Source organism: Ornithodoros turicata, chromosome 4 (genome assembly GCF_037126465.1).
Source record: "Ornithodoros turicata isolate Travis chromosome 4, ASM3712646v1, whole genome shotgun sequence".
In the NCBI taxonomy this organism is placed as follows: domain Eukaryota; kingdom Metazoa; phylum Arthropoda; class Arachnida; order Ixodida; family Argasidae; genus Ornithodoros; species Ornithodoros turicata.
The window spans coordinates 55,897,134-55,916,263 of record NC_088204.1 but is presented as its reverse complement, the minus strand read 5'-3'; the positions used below and the strand labels follow the sequence as shown (position 1 = coordinate 55,916,263).

Genomic DNA, 19,130 nt, shown 5'->3' with positions numbered 1-19,130 from the left:
TGGCGGAGGTATTTGTGCGCTATTATTTCTTACTTTTCTTTTTTCTTTTTTGCGTCGGATCAGAGATGCATGCTGACTGCAAGGACTTGCACGCCACTGTTAGCCGACCTGAGCTCTGCAAATCTCCGCTTCACTTATACTGGAGTGGGGCTAGGGGAGACCGCTTGGGTATCCCTGTAGGTATCCCGTTTGGATATAGAGATACTGTCATCAAGCAGTAGGCTCTATTTGCGAACAGGATGAGGCATATACTGAAATGCGAAGTGTTGGGGGCATGCTCATTAAGTGTAGCAGTGCGTACAACGTCTGCAACGGTGACCAGGATGCGTTCTTGTAGTTAGCCCTTGCATCTGCAAGAGTCAAGTGCACTCAACAACATTTTTGACATCCCTCCCTGTCATGTACTGTGTTTTTAATTCAAGCTTTCGTCTCTAATGTAATTACCTACTGTTTGGAGCTGTAAAACCGGTAGGTTTCCTCTGTGGGTAAGAGTGTTACGCAGTGTTATGTTGCTGGAAAGTCAATAAACAACGTTCGGGAAACGTAGAGCCGCAATATTCCTCCAACGTTGCTCTGCAATGTTGCATGAACATTGGTGAATGTCTAGTAACGTTGGTCCACTTCTGACAATGCTGCGGGAACGTTCGGCCGCAACGTTGCTCAAATGTTGACCTTCCATGTTGCTTGAACATTGCTGAATGTCAAGTAACGTTGGTCCACTTTTGATAATGTTGCAGGAACGTTGCAAAATGTTGATAAACGTTGCCCCACATTGGACAACATTCGCAACATTGCTGCAACGTCGAGGCCACAATATGTGCTACTAGGGTATGTACAGAAGCACATCAAATGTGGGCTACCATAAGTCAAAGGAGTAACCGGCCATGCCAACATAGCAACTTCACAGCCTTGAACTTCCAGAAAAAACGGCATCACAGTGACAAGTACTACTACATCAGTGGTGTGATTCACTATATCGTTGTGTCATATTAGGTTTCCGTAAGCAAGAAGCCTCAAAATCAAAACACTGATGAACAAATCAGGAGGGTGCAAGTGAGCTGGTGGAACGACGAGTGCGACAACATTTCATTGCAACACCTGAGTCCCGTGTTGTCCACTTTGTTCTGTGTGTCCCCTCTGTGTTTGTCCTTCCTCGTACTCAAGGAAATGTTGCCGCTCTCATCTAAAAATAGTACTTTAGCAGTATTGGCATCCATTAGTTTTTCTCATACTGCCCACGTGAGCAGATAGTATGTGGCTGCTTCTTCGTTTGAAACTGTATGTATTTGAAATCCCGAGATTGCATATATATGTATGTGTATTGAAATGTATGTTGAAATCGAATGTAAATGTAAGGGTCATAAAAGAAAACCTTAATTTCTGTTTCGCATACTCTTTGTGTCATACATCGCACTGTCAGGAGCAAAGGATATGTTGTAGGTTCCCACAATTATCCAGGAAATCAGTGAGCAGGTAGGCCATGATTATTTCTAGCAGTACGTTCATCTTAGGTATGTCACTAGCAGGTTTTTGAATGTCCTGAGGACATCAAAGTGTGCAGACCATAGCTGATGACTCCCTGGGACATCCCTTGCTGCATATGGCTGACTGGGTAGCTGCCATAAACATCATCAGCAGACTAATGAAAAGACAGGTACAGAGATGAAATTTGAAGAAACATTGGTTCTTTCTAACAACATTTGAAAAGTTTATGTGTTCATCGTGGGAGCACTTATGCGCCATCACGAAACGCCAGAGCTGTCAGTGCCTTTTGGTGCCCGCTGAACTCCCTCTTGACTTCGCCTGAACTTACGCTCCAAAGTCTAGCAACGCTGTCTGATGAAGCTGTAAAGCACGGATCATTATTAGTACTCCAGCCATTACAGAAGAGCCGAAGCGCAGTATCTGTGTTTCCTGAAAAGGGTAGCTGCCGGAAATGTTCACCTGTGATGAGGAAATGTGCGTCATAGCTGAATGCCAGGTCCCATACCCAGCGTTGGTTGGGATCTCCAAGTCGCACTGTTGGTGTTACATCTTCTCCAGTGCCAGCCCCAGAGAGATCAGCCATCCGCCACACACACGCTGTCATGTCCGCTGAAGAGGTCACAAGCAACCTGAAAAGTGCCACCGTCAGGTATGCTGAGGAACAGCAGGCAATAACTTTTTACAAATAATAAATTAAGGGGAGAAACCAGTTTAGAAAAAAATTTGGTGCTCCACTGAACCTTCTGACTAAACATCGTGTATGCAGAATGCGTTCGCAGATAGCATATGCAGTCTTGGTCGAGGGACCACAAATCCTCCTTGCCGGAAGAGTAAGGCCATCACGATGCATGTTACTGTCGCGGCGTTTCGTTACGCAGACTATCGTTTTGTGCACGCTAAATTCAGTTATGTACTCCATGCATTTCAACCCACTTTTCTGGCAAATACAGCATCGATGGAAGACCTGTACCTGGTGGTGAGCTCTTTGGATTGGTCACCGGTTCCGAACTCAATGTGTTATGCACGAAACACGGAAGCCAAAGCATGACAGAGTGTGATGTGAAATGGGGAATTTTCCTAAGGAGGGGCAGACAGTTATACCATGGGAATAGGCACACTTCACACCCTTCCTGCCGAGAATCATCTGCAATGGTGCAAGAGGAAAGCGACCGGTTGACTCCCCTTCTTCAGACATGAAACAGGAGGCCCAAAAGACTATCGTTGCGTTTGCTGACCAAGAGCGAGGGAGGCTCTGCTTCCTGGGCACCGGGCAATAGGAGGATGCGGAGGGCAGGCACTTCCCAAACCTCTGCTCTCGCCTAAAAGATGGCGCAGCGTTACTGTTGTTTAGCGCGCCGCAAGGCTTCAGCCATGGTGCACCAACCTAACCAACGGCTTCGCTGTCCGTCAACATGGGAACTAGGCCAAGCGGGAGCCTCGCGTATGCTGGTTAACGAATGGCGAAGCTGTTGGTTAGATTGGTGCGCCATGGCAGAAGGCTTGCGGCAGGCAAAACAACGGTAACGCTGCGTCATCTCTTAGGCGAGAGCAGAGGCTTGGGAAGTGCCTGCCCTCCGCATCCTCCTATTGGCCGGCATCCAAGAGGCAGAGCCTCCCTCGCTCTTGGTCAGCAAACGCAAGGATAGTCGCCCAAAATACAACCGCAAAAGAAGAAAAAGAACAGAAGTTGCACACCTCGCTATTGGGTAGCTGACATGATGTCACAGACATGTCAGCTGAGCAAGTGCAGAAAGTTGGGCTAGTTGGCGGAAAAATCAGGGATGGGCAGTATTTAAATACGTTGTAATTAAAATACTATTTAAAATATAAATACATGTATTTATATTTTGTATTTAAATACAGACTTGAAAAATGTATTTATAATTATATTTAAATACCAATTTACGGGTATTTATTCCTGTAAATACTTTATAAATACTCTTAAATACAGAATATACTGACTCATATCTTAAAGTTGCCCTGCATTTGACCTTTCGGGAAGAAGAACGAGTTTGGGGCGCAATTATGCCGGGTTTGCGCTAGCATGCGCATGCGACAAACCATTTTAGATGGCGAGTTTTTCAGTGTTGACTACCCGATTACATTGTTCTACGAAGCATCTTCGTCAAATTTAATACAAGCATTTGTTCATCGGCACCTGTGGAGATGCTGTTCTCCTTTGTGATTCTAATTGTACGACCGAACAGAAGATGCCTAAAAAGAGCAGACTTTGAGAAATTTCTAATATTAAAATTGCCATGGTAATCTAACAAATAAATGCTATTCTTTCTTGCTGATTTGTCCTTATGATCATAATTATTTCAGTAATTCCAGATGACATCTTCCTCACAGTATTTATGGTAGTAGTTACGGTATTTAAATACCGTATTTATATTTTGTATTTAAATACTCATGTTGAAAACTATTTATGAAGAGTATTTAAATACTCCTGTCAACAAAGTATTTTGTATTTATATTTAAATACTCAAAAAATATATTTATGCCCATCCCTGGCGGAAATGCATACTGTGCAATTTGGGGATGCTAACGAACAAGGACAGAAGGAACCACAAGACAGGCATCACTCACAACTGCAGTGTATTGTAGAAGAAGTACAAGTAGAGCTAAGCACACAAACCGGTAACAGGTGACAGTGCCGACATTCAAGTACGCCACCCCACACTTGTGGAACAACACGTCGCACCCCATAGATAACAAGAGTGCAGTTAACTGTTTAAGAAGGCAACCTCCTTATCGGACAATGTAATATATGGTTTACTGACACACTAATTTTCCACAGTTAAAAGTATGTGATGGGCTTCGATGACCTCCCGAGTGATCCGCTCTCCCTAGGAAATTGCACAGACATGAGAGATGAGGGAAGGAGCTTTTCTGGCCTGCAGGACTGAATGCTCTCTTGCGCTCCAAGATTGCAAGCTAAAGTTCTATGGCTCCCGACTTTTTTTTTTTAGTCCATCCACGATCCCTTAATAGATAGACAACCCTATCTCGAGCACCCGAGATCAGTTTAATTACCGGGAAGGTTAGATACGAAGTGGCGGGGAAACTATTTCACATTTTGTGAAGCCACATTTAGTGAGAAGGCGCATCGTTACCCCGCATCCGGGCTGAGTCGGCATTTGAGTCCATAGCGCTTGTGGGCTAGAAACTTGATCTTCTTCTGTGGGCTTGCCATCTGGTTGTTGGCAGTGGCCAGTGTGTAGATGTAGCAGTAGCCCTTATTGTCTATGGCTACTAGGTACTGGCCCATAGCATCCACATCTAGGTGCTGCACCGACACGTCACTCTCCAGGACCTGCACAATTCGGTCGTGAACAAACGTAAGTTACTGAATATCTAGAGGTCGGTCCCTGGAATATCTGCGCCAATTCGTATGTTACTAGGTAAGTGCACGGTGAACACGATGGAAATTGATTAAGCTGAGGCTAGAGCTAGCACACACAGAGACAAACCCAACACGCAGAGCCTCTAACGTCTGAGAACCACGTGCACCAGGTTCACCAGATGTCACCTGCCTTGTTCTCTATGTGCACATATCTGCATGTATGCATTTATGAAAAACATATAAGAGAGAGCAGCAATAGTGCAGAGTGTCACCTGCTGTGATGAAACACACCATTAATATGTAATCACCAAAATAAAGTGTCGTTGTTGCCGAGAGTGTGTGCATGTCTTATATGTCAGAAAGCGGTTGCTTGGGTTGCTTGGCAAGTCGTAGGAAAGTGTTGCCAGTGTGGTACAAGCCGTTCCAACGGGATTGGGGGAGTTGCCCCGGACACTTTTGCCAGAGGAGAACGCCAATAAAGTGAGGGTCAGGAGAATTATTTTAGCTCTGGAATGGAATGCAGATATGCTCTTTCTTCTTCCTTATCTTTTTTTTTCTCACTCTTGCTTACAGAGCTTCCGGTGGCGAGTGGTGGCAGTTCATTTTTACCATGCCCCGGGCTGATATTCCATGCTGTCTGTATCAGCTGAGGAGGTTTGTTTGCAGAAATGTACTTGCCAGTTGTTCGCTGTGGTTACTTCGGAGATCCCAGACGTAGACGACACCACTCTGATCTCCAATGAAGAGCTCACACTGATTGGGATGAAGGCAGGCGCAGTTCACCGGAGCATTAGTCTCGAACATGCGCTGGCAGGTGGCAGTGCGTGTCCTGCAAAATCCTGTTGGTTAAAGGATCGGGGTAAGCATCGCTAGTAGTACATGCCTCGTGTCCCATATACGAGCAGAGAAGTCTTCCCCACCCGTGTACATCCACAAGCCTTGCTCGTGGAACCCCAAGGCCGTAACGTTCTTGGCCACACCTTCATAATTGACGATAGGGTTGGTGTTGCTCGAGTTGATGTCGTACGTTCGTATGTGCTGGTAGCCTGCAAAAATGTGTCAGTAGAGGGGACGTACACAAGTGTTTGTACGCATGTGCAGTGCGATGCCACGTACTAAGGGCGCTACAAGCTTCAGAGAGTGACAGCACGGAGTAATTTGTACTCCATTGTTTTTTGCATAGCATTCATACTACATTTGTCGTGCGCCTTTGAAGAGTTTAGTAGGTGGAATGGCAAGTCCAGATTAAATTCGTGGCCATACCTCCGGCTGCTAAATGCTGCCTGTCCGGCGTGATGTCCAAGCAGTTTACTTGCTGGAACAACAAAATTAAAGAAACTACAGACAAAAAGAAAGGAGGAGGATAAAAATGCGAAACTGGAAAACCGACGCCCGCGCACAAACAATCCTATCCATTCCTTCCAAACATCGCACACAAAGCGGAGGACACTAGCTTTTTTAACAAGCGCTGTACTTCAAGGGGCATGCCAACGGACAACATGGTGGGCTATATATAAAAAATATAATATATATATATATATATATATTCTCTCTTTTATGTATGACCAGTCAGGTATAGCATGCCGGAGATTTACTGCACACGCTTTCCTGTGATGCAATAGAACATGAAGTATCTAGGTTCATCCGTGTAAAAGATACAGAGTCAGCATGCTGTAATGTTCTCTGACACAATCCGCTGTGGGCCTGCCAGAGACGAATGCTGTGATCGTAGCCTCCTGTAGCCAAAATCACTTGGTCGCTGTCAGATCCCATAACTGCTCGTTATGTTTGCATCACATCGTTTGCAAACATTTGCAAATGTATGTTTACATCGAAAGCGTCGTCTGCCAGTGCAGCTGCGCAGTTGTGCTCCTCCCGTACTCTGATTCGGTATGAACACTTTAAGTGCGTGACAGCGTTTAAGTAGCAATGAAAATTCGCAATATAAATACACACGATTATAGAAAATGCAATACGCAATAGCATTACTGGTCAGCAAAACAATGACCCTGTACGACATTACGACATTACCGCAGCCGAAAATTGCACCAGACGCTAATGGAATGGCGTCCCGATTCAGCGGCGTTTTGCAAATCGCCGACTTAAATGATTTTATTACGCCTTCACAAGTAAGTCCAACCATATGATCCACCGTACCGCGCCAGTATATGCCAAAAGGAATGATACACCGCAGATTTGTGGGATGTCACGTTGCTTGTGTTTAGTTACGCACCAAACTTTATCTGCTTTCTACTGAGCGAAACTTCTGCGACACGGGAACGAAAGAAGAGACGGCACAGCAGTTTTTTTCCCCCACAAACCCTTTTCTTCGTTCCCGTGTCTGAGGCGTTTCACTCAGTAGAATGTTTCCCCAGCTAGCCTGCGTCCTCACCCTTATTCATGTTATCCCCCCACTCCTTCCTGCTGTCCTCTCTCCATCTGTTCACGTCTGAACGCCGCTCATAGCCACAGTTGCTTTGCGGCGCTAAAACGCAATAACAAAAAAAGTTTATTCGTGTTATATGCTTGTTACTGTAGGAATGTATCAAACCCGTCAAGACAGAGAAAAAACAGAACAAAACAGCCGCAATCAAGATAGGCGAAGATGGCACTTACACGCAAGTGGACGAGGTAACAGATTTACAGAAGTTGCTTACAGAAGGTAACGTCCGAGTTTTTGCTGCAGTTTGGGGAAGAAGCGAAGTTGGAGAAAGCAGAAATAACGTTAAGCGACTGCTTAGCGTGTAGTGGGTGCATCACTACGGCAGAGACGGTTCTCATCACTCAACAGAGCACCGCAGAACTGCGAAATGTGCTCAAGGCCAACAAAGACTTGGTGAGCTTGACGTTCTCTTTTCTGTTCAGATTTGGAAACTTAATATCGCTTTCTTCTTTTAGGCACCAGATGAGCGTAAAACAATTGTGGTGAGCGTCGCACCGCAAGCATGGGCATCCTTTGCTGCAAAGTATGAAATTTCTTACCAGGAGGCGTCAGAAAGATTGACGGGCTACCTGATGTCATTGGGTGAGCATGTTCGCATTGTCAGTAACGCACGCATTGGCATTTAAATTTATAGCATTCTGGCAAGTCTGACAGGAGCACGTACACAGACTCCCAACCAGCAGGTACCCACTCTGAATATTGCGCATGTGCACCACATGTATTGCTTGTATCACTTTTTGTTGAAGCTGAAGTTGTTGTAGGTTCTGCGGTGGTGTGCATCTCTGCCAGCAGAGAATAGGAGAGCCAAGAGCATGTGTACTTGTTGGCTCTTTGGGATAACACTGAATTGTTATAAACGTGGTAGATAGAGTGTGTGGTAGATGCTGGCAGTTCATGTCGGTATGCATTGGTACTGACAATGATGTGCCAGTACGTTTTAGAAATCTCTACAAAGGCTCCCACCATGTGAGGTATTCTCACTCAAACTTGGTATCAGTGAAATAAGAATGCCTAAAAAGGGGCATAATTGACTCTCTGTTTAAGTTAACCCCTTTTCCAGTGGTGGTTTTCTTCTTTTCTAACTGAAACTACAACAAAAGTTTTAGTTAGCAAAGAAGAGAACACATCGCCACCAGCAATGGGGTAGAGTATCGTCCCTGGCAATAAAATTCCCCATTCATCATCTCGCAATAATGTTGTTGTTATTGTTACAACTAAAGGAGAGAAGCATCTATCCTGTGCTTGGGAGTACTGCAGAGAGGACTGTATACCACCCAGAGTTGCTCAGGGCAGGGTAAATGTGAAGTTGATTACTGAAAATTGTAATTGAATTACTAAAAAAATTACTACTAAAAGTAATTGATTACTAGGAACGCAATTATCCATTACCCGTTACGTACAAGTCTGCCTTTGTCTTTGTCAGAGGAGAAGTCAAGATATCATGTATGTAATGCTGAGCCACAACAGTGCTTTCAATCTGTAATTTTATAAAATATTTTTGTCCCCACATTATCCGAGGAAATAAAGTGTTTCCCATTTCAAGCAGCCAATGATTGCTTGCCGCGGAAAATTGCGGAATTTACGAGTCGGTGCCCCAGAATTTTGAATTTGCCTCAGCAGAAAACCAGGGGCCTTAACAATGACATTGTTTATTTCATTCAGGTGTTGACTATGTGCTTGACACAACCTTCTCGAGAGAGTTTACGTTGTTAGAAGTCCTGAAAGAGTTTCTAGAGCGGCACCGAGAGCAGAAGGGATTGCCGTTGCTCACATCAGTGTGTCCAGGTATGTGTGATCCAGGAACGTCTGATCTGACTCCTGTGCCCGCCTTACGGGGAAGTAGTTACAGAACCATTGACACTTTTGTACTGGATGCTGTAAAAGTAGTAATCTCTGTTAAATTAAGGTCCCACGAAGTACTGCTGTTGATGTCAGACTACCAATATCAGAATTTTTTTCGACAAATAAGGTTCACGAAATCAAACTGTAGAAGCAAAGAGTAGAAGCAATGTGCGTGCATGAGGTGGCAGTCGTACATGTGCGTACACTGCAGGTCAGAAAATTGAAGAGTTGCCAGCTGACTTTTCTTTGGGAACTCAAGTGCCCACGTAAGTGAAAGAGAAAGCAAACTGCCTTTTTTATTTAGTTAAGAAGACGCGCGATTTGTTCACCATTCCCTTTGAAGCGTGAAGTAGGGCAGGAGTGTAGCATAAAATGACTCGTTCCTTCAAGAGGGCATTTCTCACCTTCTTACGACGGAAATTCCGTTAAGTGTCATTACTTCGCTACATGTGAAATTCAAACGCTTCAGGAAAGAAATCTCATAAAAGCACCATGTTCATCACAGTGCTCTAGATGCAAGATGAGTAACACGTGAGCAGTGTGACAGCATGTAGATCTTTTTGCTGATAATCATAGTGAGTAGGGTGACACCTCTGAATTCTGTTACACTGTTTCTCTGGTATTCTGCTGGTACCTTGTGCAGGTTTTGTGTGCTATGCTGAGAAGACTCACGGGGACTTCCTGCTACCCTACTTGAACCGCGTTAAGTCACCGCAGCAGGTCATGGGGACGCTCGTCAAAGGGTATCTTACGACCAAACAAGGAAGGGCTCCCGATCAGGCAAGTACAACTTCCGTATTTGTACCGTCTTTGGAAGTTACATCCAAGTGACATCCCGCAGATGTATCATGTGACCGTGATGCCATGCTACGACAAGAAGTTGGAAGCATCGCGGGAAGACTTCTACGACGAAGTGCATGGCACACGAGATGTGGACTGCGTCATTACACCAGGTTGGTAACACCATAGTTTTTCCCCTTTTTACAGGGAAGCTTAAATTACTGCAGCCCTACTTGCTAAAGGTTCTTTTCATTTTTTTTTCTGTTGCTTCCTTTCAATTTAGTGGAAGTGGAGACCATGCTACGGGAAGACAACTTGCACTTGAATAGCGTAGCACCACACCCGTTGGATTTTCCGTGAGTGCACACGCAGGCTTGGAGTATTTAACTTTTGTGGTGTAGGGATTAACGCTGAAGTTAATGTCTTGTCGCGGAGCAGTGTTGCAAAGAAAAGAAGGAACAGCATCACTGGCTATTGTTACAGGGTCACCAGTTAATAAAGTCATTTAGTTCACATTTTCTCCTCACTGAGAAAGATCATAGAAAGGTAGAAAACCCACCAAACCAGTGAGGAAAGGTCGTCCCGAGGCTCTTCCCCGATAGAGATCATGCGCTACGAAGAGGTGCGTTGGTTATGTAAGGTAAAAAAATGTACGCCTGTTTTAAGTTAAAATCTGGTACAATCGGGCGACACCATATGTGACAGAGTGGATTTTTGGTAGGAAAATAAAAAGCATGCTTCTCACATTTCAGACAAACGTGAGTCATCACAATCAGAAATTCTGCAATTTTCCGCAGCAAGTGCTTGTGAACCTAGACTGACAGATGTACGAATACATAATCTTAATTGACTTGCATGACATAGAAGTAAAGTGTCTACAAATACGAAATACAGTTACTATAACTAAGCATCACATGGTACTTTGTGCTGCCTTAACGCGGTAAAGGCAGAAAAACAATCGGGCACTTTTATAGAATTCCTCGGCACCATACTTACCTTTGCACCTTTTGCAGTCGTTTCCCCAAGTGAGAATGTTTAGCTATCACATGCTTCACCGTGAGGAACAGACTAGATGGGATATCGCAAATGAGAGAAAACCACAAATAGTAAAGACAGGTTGGATGTGAGCTTAACTGGTGTTGCCAACATGAGATGAGTGTGTCACGTTCATTTTCCTCTCAGTTAGGTGGTATGGGAAATTGCATTATGAGCTGTAGGTACTGTCATGGCCACTGTTAACCAATCTCCCGTTTCCGTGGCTTCGCTCCGATAAGCGCTCGACTAGCGGGGAGCAGTGAAAACAGCATTACACCAGTCGATTGTTTTTTGGGGGGAGGGGGGATGGCATATTATCTCTTGTTGTGAACATGTGCGAAAAAAAAAAAAAGAGAAGGAATGGCTGAAGCACAATGAAAGAAGACCGCTGATCTGAAACTTGCACGAATGATTTCCTGGGGCTTGTTCCATTGCGCTTGGGTCGTTGTTCTTACAGATGCTGTCAATAAACGATACCATATCTGTAACTGACCGCCCCCCAAAGTGATAGTCGACCAGTTCATTGCTACGTATTCCCACTGTTCTCCGGTAGTCGAGTGCTCATCGGAGCGAGGCCATAGAAACGGGAGATTGGTTAACAGTGGCCATGACAGTACATCCACCTCCGGCACCAAAGCTTTGTTCCTCAGTCAAGATTCGTAGTTCCACAAAATTCCATACAAACCCCCAGATTCCGCGATATAAATCCTAAATTCCACGCATTTTCGTGGAAAAGTCAGGGCCTTAAAGGAGCATGGAAAGCACTTGGAACATGGTAACTTTTTACTTCGTCATATGAGCATGCTACCTTCAGGAACCGTCACGCAAAATATTTCATTTGGGAAGTGCAAATTTACTAAGAAAATTGCCTTGCAAGAGAGAACGCAACGGCGACGACCTCGCCCAGCAGCTCCTCGCGTTTCGTGACTTCAAGAGGCAGAGCGTTTTTCATTGGCCACCGAGAATCATCTGCTAGCGAGAGCAACCACCCGAGATGCAGGTAGGGTGGCGCTGCAAAAAGAAAGAAAGAAAAAAAAAAGACGCTTGCCTCAGTACTGGCAAGGCGCATGACATTGTAGACTGGCAGTCGAGGGGAGCAGGTTTTCTGACTCTCATTGAAAGCTGAAAGCTTTCATGCGCTCCAGGGTTACACGTTACACTCTCAGGTTTTGTGCGAATGTGTGTCCCACGGCTTGTAATCCTAATTTCATGATAGGCAAGCCTGAGCAATGGGCAAGACACGTAAACTACACAACACAAAGGCTCAAATTTTGAGCCTTTTTTGAGCCTTGTTGTTCACGTGTCTTGCCCATCGCTCAGGCTTGCCTATCATGGAGTTTATCCACCAGCTAGCCTGCATCAATGCCAATCTAATCCTAATTTCTGGTTCTCCTGGCATATTTGTTCTCGAGTCATCCCATGTTCCTTTAAACGTGACATATCACATAGCAGTGCTGAGCGTGAAGCATTTAGCACACCGCTGTGCTCGTATGGGTGTTTGAATCTGCATTCTGGCGAGTTCCGCTTCTGAGATTTTCTGGGTTTTGCCATAAGTAACAGTGAAGCAAGTTATCGAGTAAAACAGGTTCCAGCACTACCAAATACACAATGTAGCACATGCTTCATCTGTAAGATCTAGCTTTTGGCAAGTTTGGTACATGCTAAAGTTGTTTGCAAATTCTCAAGCGAAGCTTACCTGATGCAACTGCAGAAAGATGTTTGTGAAGAATGGAAATATGACAACACACTAAGCAGTGCGAGTCCTGCTTGCAATAAATTATCACCCCCGTTGGCAGGTTTAGCTGGACTGAAGACAGACGGGACGAAGGATCTGGAGGATATTGTGAATACGTGTTTGTGGAGGCAGCCAAGCAGCTCTTTGGAGTCACATTGACAAAGCCGCTGCAGTACAAAACCCTCAGGTGATAATTCACAGTTTGTTGTTCAGGTAGATAATGAAGTATCTACATGTGACCATTAATTAATAGACTAATAATTGATGGACTAGTGAGGCTTGCTTAACCTACCTGGTCTCAAAGCCTGGTTTTTGGCTCCTTGGTAGACTTTGGGAAGAAGAAAAAAAAGGGGTTGGGGGCTCAGTGTGGTTGGTCAAGGTTTTTGTAATACTAAGCATTCAGTTGCAAGTTAGCGCTTGTCCTGTGCACTTCTCCTCCTCGTGTCTGTTTTGCTGTTGCGCTAAGTCTTATTGTCACGTTTTTAACATACAGGGTGGCCCACCAACCGAGATAAAAATTCGTAGTATATAACGTAGGCAACGGAGAGACATGCAGTCAAGGGATTTTTTTGTGGCAGGAACATTTGTCACATATTGGCACCATTTTTATTTCATTTCAATTGACAGAAATTTAATTTCTCGAATTGGACTCTGAAATTTCTCAAGTCAACTTAATGTCTTCTTTGAGGAAACGGGTTCGTCCTGGTCATTTTACTCAGTATAGCACCTGTAACGCAATGACAATTGCTTAAATAAATTCGCCGAATATCTGCGGAAATGAGTCCTTGGCTCTACCTTTTTTTGTTGGCTCTAGTGTGAGCGCCAAAGCGTGACTAAAGGAGGTTACATTAACATGCCATACAAGGGGAGAGGGTTAGAATCCAAACCCACAGAACAAACACGAGCAGTGAGTGTGGGAACCAGAGCTATCTTATCAAAAACAAGGTCACCTGACATTTTGACAAGCAGAGAAGAAAATCAATTTTTCGTCTCACTTTGGCACTCAAACTGGAGCCAACAAAAAAGGGCCAGGGACAAGGACTCATTTCAGCGGATTTTCCACAAATTTATTTCAGCAATTGTCGTTTCGTTACAGTGCATTACGGGTGTAATACTGAGTAAAATGACCACGAGAAACACATTTCTGCAAAGAAAACGTTAGGTTGACTTGGGAAATTTTGCAATTCCATACAAGAAATTAAATTTCATCAATTGAAATGAAATAAAAATAGTACCAATATGTGGCAAACATTCCTGGAAGAAAAAAAAGGAATCGCTTGACCGCATGTCTCTCCATTGCCTACATTATTTACTATGAATTTCCATCATGGTTGGTGGACCACCCTGTATATGATGGTTGTATCACAATCTAAGCAGCATTGAAAGAGAAGAGTAAAGAAAAAGATGGTTCTTACAGTATCTGCGTTTACATGAACTCGACAGAAGCGGGTCGAGTTGGGTTCACGGGTTCGACTCGCTCATGTAAACTCTGTCAGGTCGTGTTGACCCTGCGTCGCATCAAGTCAACCCGACAGCAGGGGGTAGGTTGACTTGACTCGGCTCGACACGTTCTGGCAATGCTCGACGCTTGCCTCACTAGGCACCGCTGCGATCACCTCCCGTTGGAGCGAGTTGCAGCGTCGGGTCGGGTTTGACTCAACCCGCTCCTATTGAGTTCGTGTATCTAAATGAGATTGGCGTTTCTCTGGTGTATCTCAGAAACCAAGACCTGAAGGAAGTGGTCCTGGAGAAGGAGGGGAAAGTGGTGCTTCGTTTCGCGGTGGCCAATGGCTTCCGCAACATCCAGAACATTGTGCAGAAACTCAAGAGAAACAAGTGTCCTTATGACTTTGTCGAGATCATGGCCTGTCCTGCAGGTAACCCACTCTCTTTTGAAGGATGTCCCCGTGGAACTGTGACTCTTGCTTTTGCTCGACTTTGTTTTACAATCCTCCTGCATAATCAGAGCTACAGCTAGTCTATTAACCGTTAATCGTATGAGAAAAGCATGTTTTTTCAGTGTATTTTTTGTGATTGAAACTACAAAAAATAGTGAAGTTAATGAGTACCAAGTTAGCAGGAGGGTGGCAAAGAGTTAGCTCTGTGGGTGCAGGTAATGCAGGTATACCAATGCTACCTGGAGAAGCAGCTTTGGGTGCACCCACATTTTACCCGGAATCTGCAGTGACACTGAATTTGTACCCGCAAATTGCAAAACTGCGGGGTATCTTCAGGATATCACATGTATACCCTCGCTCGACAGATACTTCCTAGTGTGTGCTGAAAACGAGCTATTAATGGCTCGCCTCTCCATGGTGTGAGACGTTTCAGATGTCCTTTGTGACCAGATGAAAAGTAGCCGAAGCACATATTTATTGATGTCCTGAAATAACGTTCCACCTTGTTAACAGGTTGCATCAATGGTGGAGCTCAGCTGAGGCCTGACGACGGTGATGCGAAGGCACTCATGCACCGTGCCCAAGATGCGTACCAGTCCTCACGGCATCCTGGCTCTGATGAAGGCCTGTCCCCTCTTCAACTGTACAGGGAATGGCTCGGTGTAGAGGAACCCTCTCGGGGCAAAACGCACCTCCATCTACAGACGTCCTTTCGCGCAGTAGAGAAAATGGCCAACGCTCTCACGATACGGTGGTGAAGAAAATATTTAACACTACCTGTCTACAGTGTCTACATCACAGTGGCCTCTAGGGCTACGTAATGCCCTTGTCAACTCGGCATGTAAGCTGTGATGTGCTTCCGTGACTTAGTAGGGTGACTAAAAATTCAATAGAGCTGTTCCGTACCATCACGATAAACGATGCATCGGCCTCTCCCACATCTCTTTGCAACGTACAGAGCTTCATCAGCTTTCCTCTTGAGCTCTTGGATACAGTTTGCCTGCCTTGGAAAGGTGGCCAGCCCCATAGAGACTGTGCAGTCCCGTAAAGATCGCAGCTTCTTCTCTAGCAGGCGCTTAGCTTTTTCGCCACTCCAGCCGATAAAAAGGAGACAGAATTCGTCTCCGCCACACCTTCCCACAAAGATTTTACGCCGACGTGAGTTCCCCGCAATTTCTCGCACAAAAAAGTTGGCAACACCGATGAGTATTTCGTCGCCTCTAGCATGGCCATGGGTGTCGTTTATCTGCTTGAAGCTGTCCAGGTCTGCAAAAGCGAGTGTGCTGGCATGAGGAAGCAGCAACGCGTTTTGCAACTTATGGTCGAATCCGCGCCTGTTCAAGAGTTGCGTCAAGGGGTCTCGAACAACGAGCTGTCTGAGGAACATCATTTGTTGTAGGTGCGACAGGGCTCGTACAAAGTCGGCTGTCAGGGAGTAAATCAACGTAAACTCCTTGCTGCACTGCTCAGGCGTAACAAGGGCTAGGATAATGGACGGCGGTGCGTGGATATATGTGACGGGCCCATTCCTGATGCGGATACATCCTGGCTGCTGTGATCGTAGGGCCATCACCATTTCGTCCACTTCCACTCTGGGTGGGCAAGAACCTTGATGCCTGATGACCTGCAGTTTAAAGTTCTTTCAGAATGAAAGTTCAGTGCAATACTGTGTGCATAGTGCATCAAATTTTCACGTAAATCCTTTACAAGCGTCTACATCGTGGTAAGCATGTTAACTGTCTGCCCAAAGCTACAGCATTCTTAATTTATGCCCTACCGTGTCCTTTTCTTTTCTTTCTTTTTTGCATACCATATTCCCCCACTTCAGCCGGCATGCCGCAAAAGTGCAGGGAGTCCAGCTTCGAGATTTCCAAAAGCTGATCTTCAGCGGCATGCAACAAAATTCGGGTTCCATTTTTTTCCCCATCGAAAGCCATTTTATCATTGGAGCAATATCCAGGCTGAAAATTCCCTCTTCATCTATGGAAACTTGGCTTGCTTCTTTTGCCCTTCTTCTTTTGCCTTTCTTCGCCGGATGGCAGGTTCCTTCTCTATCGAATGCAAATGTCAGTGGTGCACTGCAAGCCTTTAGCTAGTCTTAACAACTAACCCAGTCTTCCACACGTTGACGAGGAATTCTAAACGCCCTTGTAGCAGCACTGATGCTACCTCCGGCTTCTTCCTCTTTTCAGAACATGGAGGTTTCATGCGATAGAGTAACTTCGGGTGCGAGACCGTTCCCGCTGTTTTCCACATGCCCACTCACCATCTTTCAGGCAATGTTTCTGATGCTGGTGTTTCAGGCCGATTGTCACAAGAGCTGTCTATCTCCATTGCTTCTTGTGCTAGCACCAGTGGCGAATCCAAGGGAGTGGCGCGGTTGGGCGATCCCCCCCCCCCCCCCCAACGTCAGTTTACACATTGGATTTCCCTCTCCCCCCCTCACCCACTATGCGCTCCGACAAAGAACCCCCCCCAAACCGAGGGTCTGGATCCGCCCCTGGCTAGCACTGAACATGAAAGACGGAAATGTCACTGTGGCTATTGATTGTAAGAAGTGACGTACCAACGTGTTGACATGAGCCACACAGCCATTCCTGGGGATAATCCTCTTTGTAAGAAACATTCTGTGGTGGTTGCTACTTTATCAGTTACCATCAAAGGAAATTCACCTCGGGGTTTGCAGCATGCTGGTCTCCCCCAATTGTATGTATGCGGCATGCTGGCTGATGCGGAAGAATACGGTAAATAGCAGACATTCTGCAAAAGTCTAGGACTTTATTTTCACCTGTTTCTGATCGTTCTGTCCGTATTATTGAGTGCACATTTTTAATCTCTTTTCTGCGTGTCTGTACAAACAACCCAAGGCCTTCATGAAAGTTTACCGTTACACTGTGAAATTGCTACATGTCGCTGACATAGGACACCAAGGATCAAAGGTTGTCAACAGAAAACATAGGTGTTGTGCCTCAGAGCGAGCTAATTTTTAAGCAGTGACAGCTGAGTTTTGACGGGTGGAGTGCTGTCTTAATTCATGGAATATTTTCGCAATTCTATTTTGTCCATTTTGGAAGCAGAAAGGAGCAAAAGATATTTGCACTGGTGGACAAACATCCTTGTAAACGACATGACCCTGAGTTTTGGGGGTAAAGATGCAGACGACACTAAAAGTAGACAGACAGTCATCCTTCAGACACCGACTTCAGAGGTACTAGCATGTCGCTCTAGAATATCGGAATTTGAAGACTCCAGACAAAAAAAGAAAAAAAACGTCAATAGTTTTGCACAGTTCTGCATTACCCTCAGCGTTGTATATCAACTACGCGCACTCGGTTCAGGAGCTATCGCACATGTAATTGTGTATGACAATTTATGGTGTACCTAGTTTTCAGGGCCCATTGCGGAGTTTCAATAAAAATTTCGCAATTTGGAAAAGTTTGTTGGTCATTACCTGAGTTACCCGTGGGTTCTTTTGCTCGTCGAGCTGCACCAAAACTGCCATTTGAATTGGTGCAAATTTCATCAGGCAAGCGGAGAACATGTCCAAGCACTGCCTTATCGTGCGGGCACTTCGAAACTTCTGCGATGCGTCGCGCAGGTACAGGGAAGCCAGTAGACCTCTCGGTTTATGTATTACCATAGAGGACAGAAATACTATTATTACTGAGAGTGCACAGGAGAGAACACCATATAGCACAAATGGAAGCATGACGGGGCATATGCTTGTAGGCACCTGGTAAGTGTGAGCAACGTTCTCGACAGACGGACTTCGGGACAAACCGAAACTATACCGAGGATATCGAGACACCGGACACCGGAAATCATAACCTGATGAGTCATAACATTACCAGACTGTTCTGGCGCTTACATTGTGATATAAAACTACAGTTTTGTAAAGAAATATACAAAACAAAACAAATACAAAACTAGTAATAAAACAGTAGCAGAACCGATATCTACAAGCACACACGGAAGACCAGAAGCGTAAGGAGCGCATACTTCCGTTCCAGATATGGCGCAGGGCCAGCGTCGTTTTTTAAAGGCGCGCTGTTTGCAGACGTGTGTCCGTGTGTTCGAGAAAATAGTAAAGTATGAGATATTTTCCGTCGTGACAGGAGTAAAGCCTTCTTACCTGTGGGACGCTTGCGAGCCAAAGGCGGACGTCGTCTCTTTCTGCAAGACAAGGGCCCAGTCATCGCTCCATACCGTCCAGTTCCAGGATGATATCATTATTTGTGATTTGCAGCGTATGCTGGACCATCTGCGACAGATACTAATCTCCAAAAGTGTTCACATCATTGACGTTTCTTATTCGAGGCCAGCACCGGTACTGTTAACTCGATGGCCGAGTGTAGTGGAAAGCATGCTCTCTTCCTTGGTGTGCCAATTGAGCTCCTTGCCTAGTGTCCCAGATCCCCAGGCCCACTACAAGCTGAGAGTGGAAGCGGAGTGGAATTTGTGCACTGCCTTCGGTCTCCTGCTCGGCTTTCCTGCTGTCTATTGGTACGAGGGGGATAACACGGCCAAGAACTGCTTAGCCATGCAGGAGTTGGAGACTTGGAAAAT

General features: G+C 45.3%; 3 protein-coding genes across 3 annotated transcripts; 1 reads left to right on the top strand and 2 right to left on the bottom strand.

Moving 5' to 3' along the window:
* Positions 1 to 1,466: 1,466 nt before the first annotated feature.
* LOC135391597 (target of rapamycin complex subunit lst8-like) lies at positions 1,467 to 6,722 on the bottom strand. Its single transcript, XM_064621898.1, has 7 exons — positions 6,491 to 6,722; positions 6,095 to 6,146; positions 5,715 to 5,877; positions 5,510 to 5,660; positions 4,602 to 4,801; positions 1,945 to 2,114; positions 1,467 to 1,845 (listed from the first exon to the last, which is right to left on the bottom strand). Exons 1-7 carry the CDS (start codon positions 6,602 to 6,604, stop codon positions 1,733 to 1,735), a joined length of 963 nt encoding a protein of 320 aa, XP_064477968.1. The 5' UTR covers positions 6,605 to 6,722; the 3' UTR covers positions 1,467 to 1,732.
* A 137-nt stretch (positions 6,723 to 6,859) lies between these two features.
* LOC135391595 (cytosolic Fe-S cluster assembly factor narfl-like) lies at positions 6,860 to 16,292 on the top strand. Its single transcript, XM_064621896.1, has 11 exons — positions 6,860 to 6,960; positions 7,370 to 7,462; positions 7,518 to 7,667; positions 7,730 to 7,856; positions 8,937 to 9,059; positions 9,760 to 9,896; positions 9,958 to 10,069; positions 10,180 to 10,252; positions 12,728 to 12,853; positions 14,386 to 14,543; positions 15,078 to 16,292. The coding sequence occupies exons 1-11, from the start codon at positions 6,895 to 6,897 to the stop codon at positions 15,320 to 15,322; spliced, it is 1,410 nt and encodes a 469-aa protein (XP_064477966.1). The 5' UTR covers positions 6,860 to 6,894; the 3' UTR covers positions 15,323 to 16,292.
* On the bottom strand, positions 14,985 to 18,361 carry LOC135391596 (probable diguanylate cyclase DgcT). Its single transcript, XM_064621897.1, has 2 exons — positions 18,016 to 18,361; positions 14,985 to 16,188 (listed from the first exon to the last, which is right to left on the bottom strand). The coding sequence occupies exons 1-2, from the start codon at positions 18,271 to 18,273 to the stop codon at positions 15,451 to 15,453; spliced, it is 996 nt and encodes a 331-aa protein (XP_064477967.1). The 5' UTR covers positions 18,274 to 18,361; the 3' UTR covers positions 14,985 to 15,450.
* Positions 18,362 to 19,130: the final 769 nt, after the last annotated feature.

Coding starts and splice junctions, on each gene's coding strand:
- LOC135391595 (XM_064621896.1), top strand. CDS start 6,895: ATGGCGTCCCGATTCAGCGGCGTTTTGCAAATCGCCGACTTAAATGAT. Junction 7,463..7,517: donor CTTACACGCAAGTGGACGAG/GTAACAGATTTA, acceptor TTTTTGCTGCAG/TTTGGGGAAGAAGCGAAGTT. Junction 14,544..15,077: donor GATCATGGCCTGTCCTGCAG/GTAACCCACTCT, acceptor CCTTGTTAACAG/GTTGCATCAATGGTGGAGCT.
- LOC135391596 (XM_064621897.1), bottom strand. CDS start 18,273: ATGCTTCCATTTGTGCTATATGGTGTTCTCTCCTGTGCACTCTCAGTA. Junction 16,189..18,015: donor AGAACCCACGGGTAACTCAG/GTAATGACCAAC, acceptor TTTAAACTGCAG/GTCATCAGGCATCAAGGTTC.
- LOC135391597 (XM_064621898.1), bottom strand. CDS start 6,604: ATGGGATCTGACAGCGACCAAGTGATTTTGGCTACAGGAGGCTACGAT. Junction 4,802..5,509: donor GTAACCACAGCGAACAACTG/GCAAGTACATTT, acceptor CGAATTGTGCAG/GTCCTGGAGAGTGACGTGTC. Junction 1,846..1,944: donor CGCACATTTCCTCATCACAG/GTGAACATTTCC, acceptor CGTGCTTTACAG/CTTCATCAGACAGCGTTGCT.